Here is a 22,147-nt window from a genome sequence, read left to right on the forward strand (position 1 = left end):
GACAAGGTCTTTTAGTCCGTGAACTTGAGCGAGGCTAGGAAGTAACTTGATTCTTGGGAAAACGAGGCTTGATTCAAGGCAACAAGGAAACAAGGAACAAGAACAAGATCCGTGGTAATTTCTTGGCAAAATCCGGGAAACAAGACGAGGCTGAGTCTTAGAAAGCAAGGCAGGATTCGTGGAGTAAACAAAGCTGGGAACGAAGGCTTGGCGACAGGAACGGAGGCTTGGAAGCGGAGTAGCTGTCCACACACGCTACTCCGGTTGCTGACGAATTGACTCCGCAAGATCCCTTTGTGGGTAAAACACCTAAATAGGGTCCCGTTTTCCCGCCCAAGAGCAGTTCTCTGGAGAACCAGAAACGAAAGCTATTTTCTGAGTCCAGATGCATGACTCCCTAAAGTTTCCCATGGGAAGCAGGCTTAATCAGCTGAATGCTTAGCAGCTATCCTAGCACTCCTGCGAGACGCCTGATCGACTCCTCTCTGTTGTTTACAAAAATCATGGCGAGAAAACGTAGGAGATTTAGGCTCAGGGCTTGTTTGACAGACTTCTGGAAGACAAATCTCTTGCAGGTGCAAGGTTTCCAAATCTGGCTGGGAAAGTTCCAATTCTGACTGAAACGGCGAAAAACCCAAGTTTTCCTCTTCATCTGGCACCACAGTGCCAGGAATGGGACTACATTGCCCATGGGTCATCACACTATCCCCCCCTCAAGCCCCCTCTCAAAAATGGGCTCTCTCCCCGAGGTGCGGGACCGCGGCTTAGCAGGGTAGTTCTGATGGAAGCGTCGGGCTAAATCGGGGGCATGGACTGCGGAAGCGTCTACCCAAGAGCGTTCTTCGGGGCCAAAACCCGCCCAGTCAATGAGATATTGCAGGCGGCGGCGGTGAAAGCGAGAATCCAAAATGTCCTGAACCTCGAATTCTTCCTCCCCATCCACTAAAACAGGAGTGGGGGCCGGCCGGTCTGCATCAGGGCGCACACCATCCGCCGGAAGGAGCAGGGAGCGATGAAACACTGGATGAATGCGCATAGAGCGTGGAAGTTGGAGTTTGAAAGTCACGGGGTTAAGTTGCGCCACCACTGGATAGGGACCAATGAAACGGGCATCTAACTTCCGGCAAGGGCGATGGGAGGGCAAAAAGCGAGTGGACAGAAGAACCCGGTCTCCTACCTTGATTTCGGGGCCCGGCTGGCGATGTTTGTCCGCGTGACGTTTATAGTCCTCCTTGGCTTGGTCTAGTTGCTGGAGCAAGAGTTGTTGCACCGCTGTGAGTTCCTGCAGCCAGTTCTCTGCTGCGGGAACTTCTGAGGTTTCAATGACAGGGGGAAAGAAACGTGGATGGAAGCCGTAGTTTGCAAAGAACGGGGTTTCTTTAGTAGAAGCCTGGACCCCATTGTTGTAGGCAAACTCTGACAGCGATAACAGGGAAGCCCAATTGTCCTGCTGGTAGTTCACATAACAGCGAAGGTATTGTTCCAAAGTGGCATTGGTGCGCTCAGTCTGCCCATCTGTTTGGGGATGATGAGCCGAAGATAAACGAGAGTCTATGCCCAATAGTTTTTGTAGTGCTTTCCAGAAACGAGAGGTGAATTGGGACCCACGGTCTGTGACCAAACTCTTGGGCAACCCATGCAATCTGAAAACATGTTGGAGGAATAGATCTGCAGTCTCTTTGGCCGTGGGAAGGCCATCACAGGGAATGAAATGGGCTAACTTGGTGAAAAGGTCCACCACCACTAGGATCGTGGTGAATCCACAGGAAGGTGGTAGATCAGTGATAAAATCCGCAGAGATTATTTCCCATGGGTGGGATGGGGTAGGGAGGGGATGTAGAAGCCCTGAGGGCTTTTCCCTTCTTGTCTTGGAGCGCTGGCATACTGGGCAGGTGTTGACATATTTTTCCACATCCTTGCGGATTTTGGGCCACCAGAAATCTCTTAGGATCAAATGCATGGTTTTAAATAGTCCGAAATGCCCTGCTGGCTTGCAGTCATGACACAGACGAAGTGCTTTTTCCCTGCCCGGTCCTGGGGGGATGTAAACATGATTTCTATAGCAAAGTAGCCCATCCTTAAGCGAAAAGGGAAAACGTAGTCCTTGGCGAAGTTGGTCCTGTGCCCAGGCATCTGCTTGCTGACTAGCCCTGATTTCCTGAGCACAAAGGGGCCCTGGAGTAGAGGGAGTTGATTCAATGGGAGTGGATTTGGTGTTTCCCACTGTGAGCGTGGCAAAGTTCTCGGGTTGTAGCAGCTGGGACTCTAAGGTCTCCTTGCGCCCTGCAGCGTATTCCGGTTTCCGTGACAGAGCATCTGCTTGCTTGGTCTGGGCTGGGGTTACATAATGAATTTGGAAGTTAAAACGTTCAAAGAATAAAGCCCAGCGTTGTTGCCTCTGATTTAGCTTGCGGGCAGTTCTTAGATGCTCTAGATTCCGATGATCAGTATGGACTTCAATGGGAAATTTGGCCCCTTCTAGCCAATGTCTCCAAGTTTCAAAGGCTGCCTTTATGGCCAATAGTTCCTTTTCCCAAATGGTGTAATTTCTCTCTGGTGCGGTCAATTGACGGGAATAAAAGGCACAAGGATGAAGATGATCTCCCACTGGTTGTAGGAGTACAGCCCCGATTGCCACATCGGAGGCGTCCGCCTGCACAACAAAAGGGGTTTCAGGATCTGGATGCTGAAGGATTGGCTGGGACGTGAATAATTTCTTTAGTTGCTGGAACCCTTTCTCTGCTTGATCTGTCCAGCGGAAAGGCTGTTTCCCACGGATGCAGCTGGCGATTGGGTCAGACCAGCGGGCAAAGTCTGGAATGAACTTGCGGTAGTAGTTCGCGAACCCCAAGAAGCGTTGCACCTCTTTCTTGTTGGTTGGCGCCCGCCATTCCAATACTGCTGAAACCTTTGCCGGGTCCATGGAGAGCCCTAGTGGCGAGACGCGGTACCCCAGGAAATCTACCTCTTGTAGATCAAAAGCGCATTTTTCCAGCTTGGCATAAAGTCCATGATCCCGCAATCGTTGTAACACCATTCTGACGTGGTTCTCATGTTCTGATTGTGATCTAGAAAACACCAAAAAATCGTCCAGGTAGATGATCAAGAACCGATCTAGATAATCCTGAAAGATGTCATTGACAAAATGCTGGAACGTTGCGGGAGCTCCACATAAACCATAATTCATAACTCGGGACTCGAATAATCCGAATTTAGTCTGGAAGGCGGTCTTCCACTCGTCCCCTTCTCTGATGCGAACTAGATTATAAGCCCCCCGAAGATCCAGCTTGGTGTAGACCTTGGCTCCTCGAAGTCGGTCTAGTAGGTCCGAGATCAAGGGCAGGGGATAGCTGTTCCGCTTAGTGATATTGTTCAATGCTCTATAGTCCACCACCAAGCGTAAGTCCCCTGACTTCTTTTTCACAAACATCACTGGGGAAGCGGCTGGGGATTGAGAGGGTCTGATGAATCCCTTGCGAAGGTTTGACTCTATGAACTCCCTGAGAGCTTCTTGCTCCGGTTCAGTCAGGGAGTAGAGATGTCCTCGCGGGATCGGGGCCCCCTCCACCAAGTCAATGGCACAGTCATAAGGTCTATGTGGGGGTAATCTCTCGGCTTCTTTTTCATTGAATACATCCCAATATTCTGAGTACTTCTTGGGCAAGGTGATAATGGGTTCAGTGTCTGTGGCATGGCAGACCTTGGCTACAAGGCAATGGTTTTGACAATATTTTGAAGCAAACTGCAGTTCTCTGTTGGACCAGGAGATGCTTGGGTCGTGAAGTGTCAGCCATGGAATTCCCAAAATCACAGGGAAATGGGGAACCTCGGTAACAAAGAAGGAAATCTCTTCCATATGTTCCCTTATCCACATTCTGGTGGGTTCCGACCACTGGCTTACGGGACCCGTCTTGAGGGGGCGGCCATCGATGGCTTGCACCACACGGGCGTTCTTGAAGTCATGATATTGTAATCCCAGAGAGTCGGCATACTCTCTATCAATGAAATTGTTTGTGGCTCCTGAGTCTATCATGGCATGGACCATGACGGGCCCTTTTTTTGCTGACCACAAGGTGACTACTAGAAGAAATAGGACCCCGGTTGGCGGCTCTTGAGTGGGTTTTTTGACCGGGTTGGCGAGCCTCTCTACGCCCGGTCGCTGGCTTCCCCCGCCGGCTGTGCGCCAGCCGCCTCAGACGCCTTCGTCTCCGTGGAGGACGCCGCCGCCAGACGGGCGGCGGGCTTCCCCTTGGCTGGGCACTCTCTGGCGAAGTGGCCCCCGTTTCCGCAGTACCAACAGAGATTTAGGCGTTGGCGGCGGGCCTTCTCGGCGGCATCTAATCTGGGACGCACATTGCCCAACTGCATCGGCACCTCCTCGCTCCCTCTGGGGTATGGGGCTGGTGGCGGGGGTCTCCATACTGGACGCGGCTGGACGCCGATGGGAGCGGGAGGTTTCACCCCAGCTCTACCGCTCTGGCCTCGGACCCATTGTTTTCTGTTGGCAAGCATGACTTCAGCTCGTAAACATTGATCAATGAGTGCTTCAAGAGAGTGGGGAGGATCCACCTTGGAGATTTCTTCCAGCATCTCAATGTTGAGACCCTCCCGAAATTGTCCTCTGAGGGCTACATCGTTCCAGCCGGTGTTGTGGGCCAGCACTCGGAACTCGGCTATGTACTGGGACAAGGGTCTGTCCCCTTGGGAGAGGCGCCGGAGTTTGTGGCCGGCTGCCTCCAAATTGTCCTCGATTCCCCAGGTCGCCTTAAGGTGGTCCAAGAAATGTTGCGCTGACCTTAGATGTGGGGAGACTTGGTCGAACAGTGCCGTCGCCCAGTTGGCCGCTGGCCCGTCCAAGAGACTGTAAATCCACGCCACCTTGATGTCTTCTTGGGGAAACTCGGCAGCACGGGCCTCTAGGTAAGCCTGGCATTGGCGACGGAAAACATGAACCTTAGAAGCTTCTCCAGAAAACTTGGTTGGCAACGCCATGGCCGGGAGACGGATTCCGCGCTCCTTCAAACCCCTTATTTCCCCATCCTGCGCATTGAGCTTGTCACGGATGCGGTCCACTTCGTCCTTGTCGATGGTGTAGCTAAGTGGCTGGCCACCCGGCACGGTTCCGGTAGACATACTGGCCTAGGTTAATTGGTGCTTAGGGTGGCGGAGTCAAACTGTCACGACCCAGGCTGCAGAGCACCAATAACCATACACAGAGGCCAGAATCTAACTAATATCTTTATTGAAGGAATATATAAAGTCAATAAAAGCAAGTGTATGAAATAGTCCAGAAATAGACCTTTCAGGAAAGGTCAAAATTAGTCCAAAGAAACAATGTCCAATATGAAATATTAAGGTCCAAAGTTGTAATCCAATAACCGAAACACTCACTTTGCCAGGCAAAGTGAGGGGAGATGACAAGGTCTTTTAGTCCGTGAACTTGAGCGAGGCTAGGAAGTAACTTGATTCTTGGGAAAACGAGGCTTGATTCAAGGCAACAAGGAAACAAGGAACAAGAACAAGATCCGTGGTAATTTCTTGGCAAAATCCGGGAAACAAGACGAGGCTGAGTCTTAGAAAGCAAGGCAGGATTCGTGGAGTAAACAAAGCTGGGAACGAAGGCTTGGCGACAGGAACGGAGGCTTGGAAGCGGAGTAGCTGTCCACACACGCTACTCCGGTTGCTGACGAATTGACTCCGCAAGATCCCTTTGTGGGTAAAACACCTAAATAGGGTCCCGTTTTCCCGCCCAAGAGCAGTTCTCTGGAGAACCAGAAACGAAAGCTATTTTCTGAGTCCAGATGCATGACTCCCTAAAGTTTCCCATGGGAAGCAGGCTTAATCAGCTGAATGCTTAGCAGCTATCCTAGCACTCCTGCGAGACACCTGATCGACTCCTCTCTGTTGTTTACAAAAATCATGGCGAGAAAACGTAGGAGATTTAGGCTCAGGGCTTGTTTGACAGACTTCTGGAAGACAAATCTCTTGCAGGTGCAAGGTTTCCAAATCTGGCTGGGAAAGTTCCAATTCTGACTGAAACGGCGAAAAACCCAAGTTTTCCTCTTCATCTGGCACCACAGTGCCAGGAATGGGACTACATTGCCCATGGGTCATCACAATAACACAGAATATCAAGGCAGAAAATCCCACATTTTCTGCTTTGAACTGGAATATATGACAGTGTGGACTCAGGGCCCTTCCACACAGCCCTATATCCCAGAATATCAAGGCAGAAAATCTCACATTATTTGCTTTGAACTGGAATATATGGCAGTAACCCAGTTCTAAGACGATATTGTGGGATTTTCTAACTTAATATTCTGGGTTATGGCTGTGTGGAAGGGCCCTCAGACATTCTTCAAGTTGTACAGTGTTCAGAAGTTGTACAATCTTATTTTTAAGGCCTATTTAACCATTCTAGACACATTTCAAAATATGCTATGAGCTGCAGACAGCCACATACTGTTGCAAATACAACAGAACATTTATGGACAATAAAATAAAAATAGAATAAGCTATACTTGTTTTACTGTGTTTCATAATATTTTACAGCTATTGTTTTATTGAGTGTTATTGCTGTATTTTTTATTCTTTCAATTCTTATAAAGTAAATGGGGCCATAAATTTCTGAAATAAATACATAAGAAGCTCCTACCATTTTTCAGTATTCCATTTGACAAGAGATTTTGGGAATAAGTTTCTGAACCTCGACTTATACTATCACTTACTGTTATGTATTAGAAGGTGCCTCTGCAGAGAGAATGGGGTTCGGAACAATGCTTTGCATTCCTCGCACTGAAATGGTCTCTCTTCAGAGTGAGTCTGTAGATAAAATAAAAGGCAAAGAATTTTATACAGGAAAAAAATCAGAAAATACTATTGAATCATTGTAGCTAGCATTGCTGACTTGGTTATGATATTGTCTCTTTCAACACAAAAAACTACAAAAGGCTTAATTCCACATGCTCCACTAATGGGATTGGCAGTTGGCGTTAAGCAGATATATACTACATAAAGAGGGGTCCATATAAATATAGCCAGGTTTTTTTTAAAAGTCCTTGCTTTAAGGTTTTGTTTGGTGTTTCACCAGATGCCAAAACACAAAAGCCCCTTCTATACAACTGAATGAAATCCCACATTATCTGCTTTGAACTGTAATATATGGCAATGTGGACTCAGATATCTCAGTTCAAAGCACATATTGTGGGATTTTCTGCCTTGATATTCTGGGTTATACGGCTGTGTGGAAAGGCCCAAAACTTTCCAAATCTTGCATGCAGATGTATAAGAATAGCACTGCCTCAGTTAACTCCAGCCTAGTTTTTAGCCAGCTGTTCCACTGCATCTTTGGCAGTTTCAATTCTAAATTCAAAATCTGTCTGTTATTTGGAAACAGAAATTAGAATTTAACACCAGAACTTTTGTCCACAGGTTCCAGCTAGCTAACCACTTTATTTATATTCACCCTTTCTTCTAAGCTATTGCTCAGACAGCTTACTTGTTTGCCACTTTTTAAACACATTTAAAATATATGTTAATAAAAATAAAAAATTAAAACCATTACTCTGAAAACATATGCATTCTAATTGAACAGTATTCTTGAAAACTTCAAAGGTAGTGGGAGATATAAGCTCCTCAAAATTTTAATGGAATGGAAAAATAAAGCTGAGAAGGCCTGATGCCCATGAAAGTGGCAAAAGAGGCACCAATACAAACTACCAGTTAATCTATGGGGCAGGATTTCCAAAAGTAGACTTGATGCAAGTAAACTTTGATTTGGTCTGCATTCAGGAGATGTGAAAGAAAAACTTTGTAGTGGTGGCCAACTTGCTTCTTGCCTATGACTACTCAAAATCTCTAGGAGAGACTCCATATTATACTTGATTTAACTTAAAAAATTCCAAATGATAATAAAATATAATTAATCATAGCTCAAGGTGTAGTTCATAGCCAAATGCGGTCAAAGGCCCCTTCCACACAGCCCTACGAAACCCATATTGAACTGGATTATATGGCAGTGTGGACTCATATAACACAGTTCAAAGCAGATATTGTGGATTATCTGCCTTGATATTATCTGCCAGGCTGTGGCGCGGGCTGGTTAGTAGCCAGATGCAATAAATCACTATGATCAAGAGGTTATGAGTTCGAGGCTAGCCCGTGGCGGAGTGAGCACCCAACCATTAAAATAAAAAAATAGCCCTGCTCATTGTTGATCTAAGCAACCCAAAATATAGTTGCATCTATCAAGTAGGAAATTTAGGTATCACTATGTGGGGAGGCTAATTTAACTAATTTACAACACCATTAAAAATCGTCCAGCAATGTTTGGAATGAGGAAGTCAGCATCACAGTGGATAATGAAGCAGCTGCTCCCCCTGTGGCCAGAATTGAGCATACCCTCAGGAAGCTGGAAGCTGGAGAAGGTTAAATTGCCTATGTTCTCTATGTTCTCTATGTTCATATGGCATTGAATGTTTGCCTTGTATGTGTCCATTGTGATCCGCCCTGAGTCGCCTTCGGGGTGAGAAGGGCGGAATATAAATACTGTAAATAAATAAATAAAATAAATACTGTAATTTCCAACTTATAGTGACCCAAGGCAGAGGAGAAGAGGGAGAGAAATCATTCCCTTCCCTATAAGCTCAGGCAAAAGCATACTGATGCAGCCTCTCCTTGTTTTTCTGTTCTTCCTCCTTTTTCCATCTTGACCATACTTTAATGTTGCATGGCCATGCATGCCCTACGCATATATACACACTATCCATTAGTGGGTACATTTGCAAGAACAGCCGCCTTTCTGGATACAAACCACAGAAGCTTTGTTAATGAAATTAAATATGCATTGTTTTCTGTAATATTATTTTACATTATTATTTGGATAAATGCATTTTATTTATTTAATGTAAAAAAGCTTCACTTTGGCAAAAAAAATACATAAAATAGTGTGTGCATGTGTTTTGGTATTTGAGAGAAACATAGACACTGCTAATAAGCCACCTATTTTCAAGCAAAAGATACACACACACATATATATATATATGAGAGAATGAAGAAAGCATAGCCAATAATGTGCATAACTTATTAAAAACAAAATATTTTTCCAGTTCCCCCTTATCTTGAAACAATGCTCCTAAGCATGCCAAGAATATCAGGTCGTAGGATTTGCATTGGATTTTCTTCCTACTTTTTGCCTTAAATAAGCAGGTAGAACAATGTAAATATCCAAATTGCCCTGCTGTCATTTTTTGTTAATATAAAGTTAGTGATATGGCAACTCCTCCCCTAGAAAAAAAACTCAGTTTGGAAGCCATTTCTATGAGGTTGCTGTGCGTCTATGCAAAATATACATCATTGGCAGCACTACCAGCACGACTCTTAACAGCAGCTGGTATAGAAAAGCCAAATCATGTCTGGATATAAAGAGACTGAACTACCTTCTCACCTCAACAGGTGGATCCTCCAGAACAGGGCTGAGAGATTTGGATGATACTTTGCTGTGGGGAAGCTTGCACTGCTGCTGACTGTGCTGCACCTGTTCTGTGGATAAATAGAAGGCTTCAGTCTCTAGGGCTGTTAATTTGGCATCATGCATGACGGCAAATTCCACCTGCTTAAAATCCCCTCCCATTTACACACACATTTGGGATACGTGATCTGTTACCCTGGTCTTAATCAGGTTCAATTTCTATCTGGAAAACTTACTTTACGGATACTAATCTTGCAACTACTCAGTAAGCATAGTCAGTGACCATTTGGGAAGCTGTAGTCCAAAAACTAACTTCTCTAGATCTAGATTCTTTAACGTGATTAGACATTTTAAGCCTTAAAACACGGGAAATGCCACCATCTTATTAGGAAACTCTGGCATGCCTCTCTTGTCATGTCAATAAACTTTCAAGACAACACAGGCAATACGTTCAAGCAGAGATGAATCCACATCTAAATAGAATTCAGCACAAAAATGTAGCTCCTGAATGCAAATGAATAGGCTATCAATTTGGAATTCCTAATCAAAATTAGTTAATTCAACTGTGACACCCCTCAAACAAACAAAGCCTGCCTTTGATAATGTATTCATCTGGAATAATTCTAACATAGTATCCCTTGCATGGTCATTTAATAGCCCTTTGCAGGTTTTTCCTCCCTTGAAAGAACTATTTCATATTTTAGACCACTAACCATCACTGAAAGAAATGTTTAGAACTTTCTTATTCAATGCAGTTGCCAAAATACACACAGTGTTTGCACACCAGCAAGGTTCCTCCTAGTCAATTGCTGACCTTGGCTTAGAGAGATCATGTAAGTTAGAGCCAATGCATAGAGTAAGAGGCTTTAAAATGTATGCCTGCTGCACAGAGCAAAAGGATAAGTGCTTTTATCAGCCTCCACATGTGAGGTATATTGTTTAAATTGGCTCTCAGTTAAATACAGACAGAATGTTGTTGATTGTGGTTACAGAGATTCAGAGAAAACTGTGTGCTAATTATACATCCAGCAGGGTTCTTGCTAATTTTTTCTTCAGAACTAAAGGCCCTCCCCTCCATGACAAGTTGGTTTGGAAACAGAGTGGTGCATCCAAAAGCTGTTTGCAATATATATGAGCACCTGACTGAAAATATAAATTCAGTGGCTTCTGGAAGCAGTCCTAAAGGAAAGGCAACTAGTTCCACAAGACTGGAAGACAACATTCCTCACTGAAGACAAATAGGCAAATATTCTTTGGTTTTGTAATCAATGATGAGAAGCTGACTGAACTGGGAACTGGTGGCACTGTTTAAAATGATCCCACACCTTCCTGGTTATCTAGTTATTGTTCAGCTTCATGGCAATTAGTCCATTTTCCCCCACATCTTATTTTAATGTCTACATGTCATCACTGGAGGTCATTAGGGGTATTCCTGTCTGAGTTTCCTTTTGTATATCTAATCCAGACAACGCAGTATACATCCTGAACTGGTGCCTGAGACAGGGAAACTCAATTCAGAGTTGGCAATGGTGTTGGTGGTTCACCTGCCAATTTGAGTGGTGTTTAAACTGCTCTGCAGTGGATCACACTCCCCCTTAAGGATCGGGTGTCCAATTTGCGGTCCATCACTATAAGCTGAACCACCTTAAAAGCACCTTTTATTACCCTGGGCTGATTACTAACTACAATCTACATGCTAAGATAGCCTGGCAACAGTTGGATCTTGGTTGGATTGTTGCGCTGCGTTGTATCTAAACCTAACTCTGAAAATAATTCAGAAATGTAATTTATTCTTAAATCGGCTAATGACTATGATACCAACAGGGAGTGATAATAGAATTTTATCAATGGCACTGACATTTAAACCAATCCTGTTGGTTTAAAGTTCTAAATTATTTCAAACCAGATTTGCTAAAGAAGCTTCTTTTCCCATAGGTATCTAACCAGAGCAACATTTTCAAAGTGCCCTCAATGGATGAAATTGAAGTGGGATGCCTATAAGTGTGAGGTTGCTCTCTGCTTACATTTACAGTAGAGTCTCACTAATCCAAGCCTCGCTTATCCAAGCCTCTGGATAATCCAAGCCATTTTTGTAGTCAATGTTTTCAATGTATTGTGATATTTTGGTGCTAATTCGTAAATACAGTAATTACAACATAACATTACTGCGTATTGAACTACTTTTTCTGTCAAATTTGTTGTATAACATGATGTTTTGGTGCTTAATTTGTAAAATCATAACCTAATTTGATGTTTAATAGGCTTTTCCTTAATCCCTCCTTATTATCCAAGATATTCGCTTATCCAAGCTTCTGCCGGCCCATTTAGCTTGGATAAGTGAGACTCTACTGTATTTTATGTTTCAGTGCTTCATGAAAAATATTTGTAGAATTTTTCAATGCCTTTTATTTTTACACTGCATTACTCTTATGATTGTTGTGGGCTTTAAAAGAATCATAAGCCAAACTGAGATAGTTTTGTTGGTAAAACATTATGAAAGAAAATAAGTTTTACATTCTTAAATTCATTCGATCAGTCTTCTTAGGAAGTTCTTCATCACTACTACTACTACATATCTAAGCAGCATGAATTTTCTTTTTCTATTACAGCTACTTTCTATTTTTCCTACTTTATTTTTGCTCCTTGGAGATATTTTTAACAATTTATATATGCAACATTAAGAAAAGAGGGGCTGGAATCCTAAATCATTTTATACTTAAGTCTTATTTTCAGGGTAGGTCTTATACTTAACATGATTTTTCAGCATTTCTGAGGATGCTCTAAATATAAGCCCAATTTAAAAAATAAGCCATAGATAAAATAATACTGCCCCTGAAAACAAGCCCTAACACATCTTTTGGAGCAAAAAATATAATACCTTGTTTTATTTTTGGGGAAGCAGGGTAATGAAGTAACATATCTTGGTCCAACTCACAATAGCCTGATAGAAACGCCATCCATCATTCACGCATACTCTTACCATCAGCAGAATGCTGATGCCCAGGAAAATAAACTGAACAAAGGAGGGAGGCCCTTTTCATCATGGCAATAGCACTAAAATTGTGACTAAGCAGCGACTGTAAATATGAAACAGTTGAATAACTATTTCATATTCACAATTACTTTAGACACATTTCTTATCCAATTTTACAATTTAAAAAAAATAAGCACAAGAATTAACATTTGTCAGATCTCACAATAAGATATTTCAGTTTCTTAGGATGTTTTGAATACATGTATTAATACTGATCCAAAAAGCTATCACTTTACAATCTGTACTAAGTTTCCATGAAATTATGCAGATATGGCAATAACATAGTACAAATATCCTATATCAGACCAAACATGTCAATCCATAACATTAAAGAGATTGAGAAGCATTGCTTTAGTAGAAGCCATGAGAGTCAGGTAAGAAATAATAATAATAATAACAACAACAACAACAACAACTGGAAAGGACTGGAAAACTGAACTGTTTGTTGGAAACGAAAGCTATGGACTTGTCAACATCAGAAGAGGAATTTTCCAGGGAGACTCATTGTCCCCTCTGCTTTTCATTATTGCCATGATCCCTCTTGTCAACAATCTTACAAAAAACAAACCTTGGCTATCAAACACCTAAAATATCTCACAAAATTTCGCATCTGATGTACATGGATGACCTGAAGCTATATGGGAAAACGCAAACTGAAATCCAGTCTCTGACTAACACTGTCTGAATTTTTAGCACTGATATCAGCATGGAGTTTGGTTTGGACAAATGTTCAACAGTGGCATTGAAGAAGGGAAAAATCACTGCAAGTGAGGGCATAAATATGCCTAATGGCCAAACAATAAAGTGTCACCAGCCAGAGGCCTATAAATATCTGGGCATACTACAGCTGGACATCATCAAGCATGAACATGTGAAAACTGTGGTCAGTAAAGAATACACACAAAGGGTCAGAAAAATTCTCAAAAGCAAGCTCAATGGAGGCAACACCATCAAGGCCATAAACACCTGGGCCATACCTATCATAAGATATACTCCTGGCATTATAAATTGGACACAGGCGGAACTGGACAATTTGAACAAATGCAATTAAGGCCAAGATCAAAAAATCAGCTGATGACCCAAAATGCAGACTGTAAAAGGAAACCGACAAAACCATTGATCATATCCTCAGCTGCTGTAAGAAAATTGCACAGACAGATTACAAACAGAGGCATAACTATGTGGCCCAAATGATTAATTGGAACTTATGCCTCAAGTACCACCTCCCAGCAGTAAACAACTGATGGGATCACAAACCTGCAAAAGTATTGGAAAATGAGCACGCAAAGATACTGTGGGACTTCTGAATGCAGACTGACAAAGTTCTGGAACACAACACACCAGACCTCACAGTTGTGGAAAAGAAAAAGGTTTGGATCATTGATCCCAGGTGACAGTCGCATTGACGAAAAACAACAGGAAAAACTCAGCCGCTATCAGGATCTCAAGATTGAACTTCAAAGACTCTGGCAGAAACCAGTACAGGTGGTCCCAGTGGTGATGGGCACACTGGGTGCCGTGCCAAAAGATCTCAGCCGGCATTTGGAAACAATAGACATTAACAAAATTACGATCTGCCAACTGCAAAAGACCACCCTCCTGGGATCTACACACATCATCCGAAAATACATCACACAGTCCTAGACACTTGGGAGGTGTTCGACTTGTGATTTTGTGATACGAAATCCAGCATAGCTATCTTGTTTGCTGTGTCATACAATATAATAATAATAATAATAATAATAATAATAATAATAATAATAATAATACAATAATAAAATTGAGAGCCAAATTGACAAAGAAAAAACATGGCTGTGGCTCACAAATGAAACTTTGAAAAAAAGAGACGGAGGGCCTGATTCTGGCAGCCCAAGAACAAGCCATTAAAACCAATGCCATCAAAGCCAAAATTGAAAAGTCGACGACAGATCCCAAATGTAGACTCTGCAAGGAAGCAGATGAAACAATAGATCACATCCTCAGCTGCTGCAGGAAGATCGCACAGACAGACTACAAGCGGAGACATAACACAGTTGCTCAGATGATTCATTGGAACTTGTGCCACAAATACCATCTGCCTGCGACAAAGAACTGGTGGGATCACAAGCCGGAAAAAGTTACAGAGAATGAACATGCCAAGCTACTATGGGACTTCCGAATTCAGACAGACAGAGTTTTGGAGCACAATACTCCTGACCTCACTATCGTGTTAAAAAACAAAGTATGGATTGTCGATTGCAATCCCAGGTGACAGCAGGATTGAAGAGAAACAACTGGAAAAGCTGACACGATATGGGGATTTAAAGATCAAATTGCAAAGACTCTGGCACAAGCCAGTCAAGGTGGTCCCAGTAGTGATCGGCACACTGGGTGCAGTGCCTAAAGACCTTGGCCTGCACTTAAACACAATCAGCGCTCACAAAATTACCATCTGCAGAAGGCCACCTTACTGGGATCTGCACGCATTATTTGCTGATACCTCACACAGTCCTAGACACTTGGGAAGTGTCTGACGTGTGATCCAATACAACAGCCAGCAGTGTCTGCTGTGGACTCATCTTGTTGTGTTTCAAATAATAATAATATTATGCCTAGCTGGGTCCTTAACAAGTACCTCCATTTTCTTACAAATTGTACTTCTTAACGTTTTAAATGGAACTCTTGCAATACATAAAAATTAAAGTGTGAATAATTAAGATCTCAATCGCTAACAATTTTATCATTCAAGCAACATTCCAGTCAAAGTGCCTAGTAACTTACACATGGTTGAGTGAGTTGAAATCATCAAATCCTTATCATAAAAATGCCATGTCCAACTACATCAATTACAGCACTGCATAAACCTGGAAACTATTCAAGCACTTGTGTCAGCCAAGAGTATTTTATTCTAACACTTCAACATATCACCAGATTATACAGCCACAAAATACTGGTAAGTTTCAAAAGCAATCTTTCCCCAAAGCATATAATTTTCTTCCAAAAGGGCACAATCTCAATATCCTGTTTTTCATTCTTAAAACAATCTTTTTGATACTAAAAAAACAGAACTATACATCCTTATTTACCTTTTAAAAGTAATTTTTCAGCTCTGTTCTAACTCCAGATTTCACATTGTCTGACCAGTAATTTATTCAGTTATCGGAAAACAATTACTAGAAAAAAGAAACTGAACTGTATACACACAAAAAATGTGTTATCACTAAGCTATTTCTTTCCCCTAAAGAAATCTCGCAAAATAAAGCTTGATTTGAGTTGTGCTTATCTTAACTTCTGTCAAAATGAAGAACCTTTTGTACTAAATTTGGGAGGTGTGTTGTAACAATAGTAAGGATGGTGCATTTGGATGCTACTAATAACTTGCTTCTACACCCAGGTTAAAGCTTACCTGGAAGTACAGACCTGAACCCTAGGCTCTGACCTATTATAAATGAAGAGTAAATACAAAACAAGAGCAAAGGAGATTACACAAAATTTGAATCTGCATTGTATGGTCAGTGTAAACTCAAATAATGAAGTATACCTGCACTGACCGGCATTATATGGGTCTTCACTGACCATATAATGCATTTTCAAATTGCATCATATGGCAATGTAGAACCAACCTTAGACATTATGTGTTTAATCATTCATCTGCTTTGCATTTTAAAAGGCAATTAGCTAAATTTTACAATGAATTACAGTTGAGAGGAACTGCACCTGCCCTCTGCTGCCCAACTTATTCCTAGTCCAATGCTTCATGCACTTCTCCCCTATCACTTTATGTACTCTCAAGAGCAACTGGTAGTTCTCATGTAGTGAAATGGTGAATCCAGGTTTTACTCTGAACTGTGAAGGACGCTGATCTTATTTTCAGGATTAAGATTTAGCATCTTGGACACCTCATTTAAAGCTCAAACTTGGAACAGGTATATTTCCTTATCATCATGGGGCCACCAGCCATTATTGCTCACTTTTGGTAACAGCGCCAAACTGGGGTCAAAGGGAGAAGCTGTAAGTGACATAGTGTATGGAACAAGCTAAACTATGGTATACTTTATTTTAAAAGCTGGACACACTCATTTGTTAGATATAATCCCAGAGGGCATAAAATATGAGCCAAACAGAAAAGGATCTTTGATGGAACTACCCAGTCTACTTCCAATGTACTTTTTCCAAACCACAAACAATGATATACAGTCTCATGGATGGCCCATGAGGTCTCTTCCAACTCTACTATTCTATGATTCATCTGGTCTGTGTACCTACATGCCTTTTACTGGTTTAGCTCATGGTCCAAGAAGGGCCACTTGTCATCCCATCATTCCAGGATGAGGTGCCTTGCCTGATCACCTCACAGGCAACTAGTAGCCTTTTTATCACACAAAAATCCTAATAATTACAATAAATGCAAAAGAATGGTTTCAGCCCCTTGATCTTTCTGGTTACTTCCCTCTTTAACATTTCCAGTTCCACATGGCCACCAAACACATAACCAACAAATGTGGCTCTAATAATTAACATATGATATCTACTTTCAGTTCTAAATAGGAATACCAGTTCAGAATTGCCCTAGGCCCTATGGTTTCTGAGTCTAAACCTAATATCTAGGGATAGCTGCTTCTGATGTTATTAAGCATTATGCATTAAGTACTGGTCACAGTTGTTCACAGCTTGCCATTCGCACACATATTTTCCTGTTTAGAAATTACATAAGACAGAAATCTTAGCTAATGGCTGTTTCCAGATCAAGGGGATATCTCACTTGGGGATATGTGACAAGGAACACCTATCATCTCATCACGGGGGGGGGGGGGGGTTGCCCCTTATCATGCTGGGGCTCCTCTTCGCCCACAGATCCAGATATATCCCATCAGATGACACAGGCCATGTCTCCGCCCCATCAGTGGGAGAAGTGGCAAGGAAGCACTGAAAGAAGCTTCCGCGACACCACTGTGAATCTCCCATATTTTGGCCAGTTCTGATGGAGCTATATATGTTTTTTACACTTTCCCCGTCTGATGGGGAAAGCGCCAACGCACCAACGTTCCTTGGCCTGATTCTGCCACCCTTCCCCTATGTGATAGGGAAAGGAGGGAGGGCACATGGCTCATAGCAAGTCACCATGTGCATCTCCTGTTTCGCCAGTGATTGCTGGCAAAACGGGATGGGGGGGGGGCTCATCAGTGTGATGAGGTTCTTAATCTTAGTCTATTTACTTCTGTCTTGAGGATGAATGCAGATGTGGTGTAAGAAATGAATCCTTCTGCCAAAATGACTATTAACAGAAGTACATTAAGAAGGTACGTTCAGCCTCAGATAATGTAGAAAAGTGAGCTGGAAATTTGCACGTAGCCCTTTTTTGACCAGAGAACCCACCAAAACTGGAGAATTTGCACTCTTGTTTCTCAATTGAAGATAACCTATAAAATCCTGAGATATGGCAATCCTAGTTACAACCAGCTCGTGGACAAAACGGGAGATATTATACTGGTTTCTTTATTTCCAGACAGCCAGCATAGTCATCAAGTATTGTTATTCTTGGATGCTATATATTTAACTCTATCATGAATATATTCTTACTTCATAATTGTTAACTTCAAATGCAAAACTCAAAAGAAGCTATAACGTTTTCATTCTAAGCCTAAAACTAAGAGGTTTAGAAATCTTATTGAAAACGGATGAATTACAGTTCATTTTTACTTGCCATCTGGTTTCTGAGCTTTCAGCCCATATTGCTATCATGTTTCTCCAGTCTTATCTCTGAAACCATAAGGATTAAAAGAGAAAAAAGAAATCTGAGATACTCGGGCTTCTGTGAGAAACACTGTAGTTCATTTCCTGCTGTTGATAGCAATTCTTATATACTTTTACAAATATGGAACAACCGGGGGGGGGGAGGGGGGCATTGCAGGAGGATTATCTACTTTTAAAGAAGTTTTAGTTGTACACTATACAGAATATTCATAGCCCGAGAGTGCCTAAAACTGGCAAAAACTTCAGAGAAAGAGCCAAACTATTGCAAGTATGGTGGAATCAGTACCATAATTGGCTTTTGTCTTACAGGGCAACTTGCAAATACAGAATTAATTAGGCAAAGCTAACACATTTGCTCATTCTGTGCAATTTATAAAAGCTGGAGGGGTCCATTTTGCTTGACATGTGTCTATAGGGCAACCTTAAGGTGAACCTCTTGCAGGGATTTCTTGGCAAGATATGTTCAGAGAAGGTTTGCCTTTGCCTTTTTCTGAAACTAAAACAGTGATTTACCCAAGGTCACTCAGTGGGTTTCTACAACCAAGTGGGGATTCAAATTCCCAAGTCACAGTCTAATGCTCAAAACATTACATCATGCTGGCTCTTTTCAAATTTTCTTAGAGCTATGAGAAATAGGTTAACATGATAAAGGTATTAAGATTTATATCAATAAATTATTTATCTGCACAAAATATTTTCTATCATATTTCCATTTAACAAACAGTGATGGGTTGCCTCATAAATGAGCAGAAAGTAGGCTATGTCCCTTTGGGAAACAACTGGTCTGTATGCAGCATCCATTTTATACCTGTTGAGGGCACATAACAAGAATAAGTTATAAGTTGCAACTGGATTTACCCCTAAGAGACCCCAAGTAAACACCCTGCTTTGTAAATTGAGAGTTGCTGGTAGAACACAAGATTTCTAACTTGAAGGCTAAGTTAACACCAGAAGTCAAACCTAGCACCCCAGAATCTAATGAAGGGGTCCAGCTCAATAAAAGATGCTAGAATTAGTTCCTAATACCTTGAATATGAAAATACACTTCTGTGGACTTAGTCCTGCAGCTAAACTGCAGCCTTTTCAAAATGATTGCTAATCTTTGAGAGGTCAAGTAAGTATAGATCATACTTTGGGTCATGAATAAAATACTTTAATGAATGCTTCCAAAAAAAACCCCCCTCCAAAATAGGAAAAACAAATAATATTTGCTTTCTGTTTTCTTTAAATTCAGAGGCAACTGCTCAGAGGATTTTTATACATTGGCATGTAAATACAGCCCCCTTTTGAACTGTGTATCTCTCTGTGTGTACACACCAATATACATACAGCCATTACATCTGCAAGCTATGATTGCACTGTGTATGCAAGTTGCTCTGTCTTTCAACAAGCTCAAGCATCCTGTCTGCGTTAGAAAGAACAGTCAGCGTTGTTTCACCCTGCAAGAAGCATTCTGGTTATTATTATTACTTTCATATGATTTATGGCTAAAATTACAAAAGATGGTGCAAAGATCCGGTGCCAAATTCCCAGATGGCATATAACATGAGCCAAACTGTGAAAAATATGTAAGTATTGGTATATCTGTTTCATCAAGTGTCAGGAGGAGGGAGGGGAAAAGAGGGAATAAGCAGGAGAGTTCTAAAGACTAAGCAGGAAACCAGCCAGATAATTTTTTACAGTCGCAATTCTGAAGCAGCAGCAGTCAAGGGTGCAGCCATGCCATTGAAAAAGTAACCCAGGGTCAACCGTAATGACAGGCATTATTGAAATTAGGGCAGGCAGATTGGAGCTTAAAGCACACAGCTAGGGGTCTCTTAGCAGAGGCTGAGTGTGAAGTTCCGCTATCCTTTCAGGACAGACTTTCTTCCACCACTAGCCCTTCAATTGAAATGCGATTCAAACTTTAATCCTTCTCTTGGTAGTCAAAAAGATACTGAATGACTGCAATATAACTACAGGTTTCCCATTTTTAAATAAAAAACAAAGGACAAAAACTAGTTTGGGTTGATTAAAAGAAACACCAAACAATAACCAGGAATCTATTATATTGCTATCTAGGTGATTTGTAACAGAACACTAGCTAATATATTTTTGAAGATTCAAAGCTCGTATTTCTAAGCATGCCAAAGCGTACTGATCCATCACTGAAATGAGCAACAGCTGTAAATCTAAGCCTGGCAGAGCTGTAAACAACAACAGCAGAGTGGTTTCTTATGGTCTTTTTTACCTTCTTGTGATTCTTGTAAACATTTCTGTGGGCAAATCCCTTTCCACAAAGCTTGCATTTATAGGGTTTATCTTCACTGTGTATAATTTTGTGTGCAGTCACTTGATCAAGTCGTTTGAAGGACTTATGGCAAACCTCGCAGGTGTAGGGGCGTTTTTCTGCAGAAAATGAGTGGGGAGGGGGGACATTTAATCTCCTGTTTATACAGGGTTAGAAGATGAAAGGCAGAGACAGCCATCTCCTTGGAAAGATTTCTGGCAATGAAGTCAACCCAATTACAATTAAACCAATTAGAAAGACATCTAATGCCCTTTACATTACACAGTTAAGTTGCTTCATAAAGTGTAAGCATAGCGCATCTCGAGAAATTGGCACGTTCTTTGCAACAATCATGGTAAAAACTAAACTCTGATTAAATAGCTTAAATCAAAAGAGAATGACTTCAAAGAAGGAAAGCCTGTTCCAAACTGCAAGTATGAAAGAGGGCATGACAGTGTAAAATGTTAAAACTTAATTAACAATATACATAGTATATTTGCTTTCATTTTAAAAAGTTGGTATGTGTAAATTTGCATGTTGCATCTGCTAGTTGAATCTAACACTACAACATTCTAATCCAAAATCTCAACTGCTAGCTAATTGCCTCTAATAAGCCAATCTTTGTTTCTCTGCAGTGACATGGAATCAACAGATAAAACCAAAGATGTTTACCATGTTGAAAAGATGGCAATATAAAACCATACTTTAAATAACCTGGGTGCAATTTGTTCCCAGTTACTAAATGAAAGCTGTCAAAATATCAGTGTGTAATGAAGAGAAATAAGTAGTAGAGCCTGATCAGAAAATATAGTAACTCTTGCAATGATTATAAAAATTTTTTCTTTGTCACATTCATCAAGATCTAAGCAGAGTACCACAATATCTTAGCATAGGATATTCAGTTGATGTTTCTGCCACCTCTAGTGAGACATGTTACATTCTTGAAATGATGAAACCCCTTGTCAATACAAATACATATAATTTAAGTCCCATCCACTTCATATCTATACTGACAGACTCAGTCCATGAATACTGCTATTTCTACAAGTCACCTGCGCATCAGTTACATTATCCAAAAACCCTTTTGGATTTGTTCATAAAAACAGTTTGATCATTTTTCAATCAAAGAGCTCTTGCTGGAAGGAAATCTCAAAAGTATACAAAGTGGAATGGGACTGTAGATAAAGAAGGAGAAGGATGTATAATAAACTCTGGGCTTCCAAGAAGGTAATGTACAAATGATTAAATGTAAGGTATTAAGCTTATACATGGAAACTGAACTCCACTGTAGACTGAAAGATACATTATTTTAAGCAGCTATCAACTGCAAGCACTCTAACATGGCAGCATACATTACAAGGAATACTTTAAGACTGCAATGCCAATATTTCAATCATCTTAAATCCAAGAAAACGAAGCTAGTCTAAACAACTACAAAATAGCTTCATAAAGGCCTATTTTTGAGGACAATCCAAATTCACGAAGGTGGCTGAAATTCAGCGGAGCCAACACCAGTAAATCTAAAGATTTGTTGGATCCAAAACCCTCCCAACCTAGGAATGTGGAAAATTACTTAGGATTATCTTCACCTAACAGTAAGCAAGATAGTGGCTTTTTCCCTCAGAGAGAGGAAGCTTGGAGG

The 22,147-nt window shown here is 41.5% G+C and overlaps 1 protein-coding gene across 4 annotated transcripts in view; it reads right to left on the bottom strand.

Annotated features, from left to right (window-relative positions):
- The window catches only part of prdm5 (PR/SET domain 5), a 113,522-nt gene that overhangs the window by 39,754 nt on the left and 51,621 nt on the right, over window positions 1–22,147 (bottom strand). For 2 of the 4 annotated variants that reach the window (XM_016994111.2, XM_062983585.1), the window contains 3 exons: window positions 20,467–20,624; window positions 9,446–9,535; window positions 6,729–6,822 (listed from right to left, as the gene is read on the bottom strand). In XM_016994111.2, the coding sequence (XP_016849600.2) occupies window positions 6,729–6,822; window positions 9,446–9,535; window positions 20,467–20,624 (342 nt within the window). Of the gene's footprint in view, window positions 1–6,728; window positions 6,823–9,445; window positions 9,541–20,466; window positions 20,625–22,147 lie in introns of all 4 variants that reach the window. The other 2 variants (XM_062983586.1, XM_062983587.1) reach the window with 2 other exon arrangements.

Source organism: Anolis carolinensis, chromosome 5 (assembly GCF_035594765.1).
Source record: "Anolis carolinensis isolate JA03-04 chromosome 5, rAnoCar3.1.pri, whole genome shotgun sequence".
NCBI lineage: Eukaryota > Metazoa > Chordata > Lepidosauria > Squamata > Dactyloidae > Anolis > Anolis carolinensis.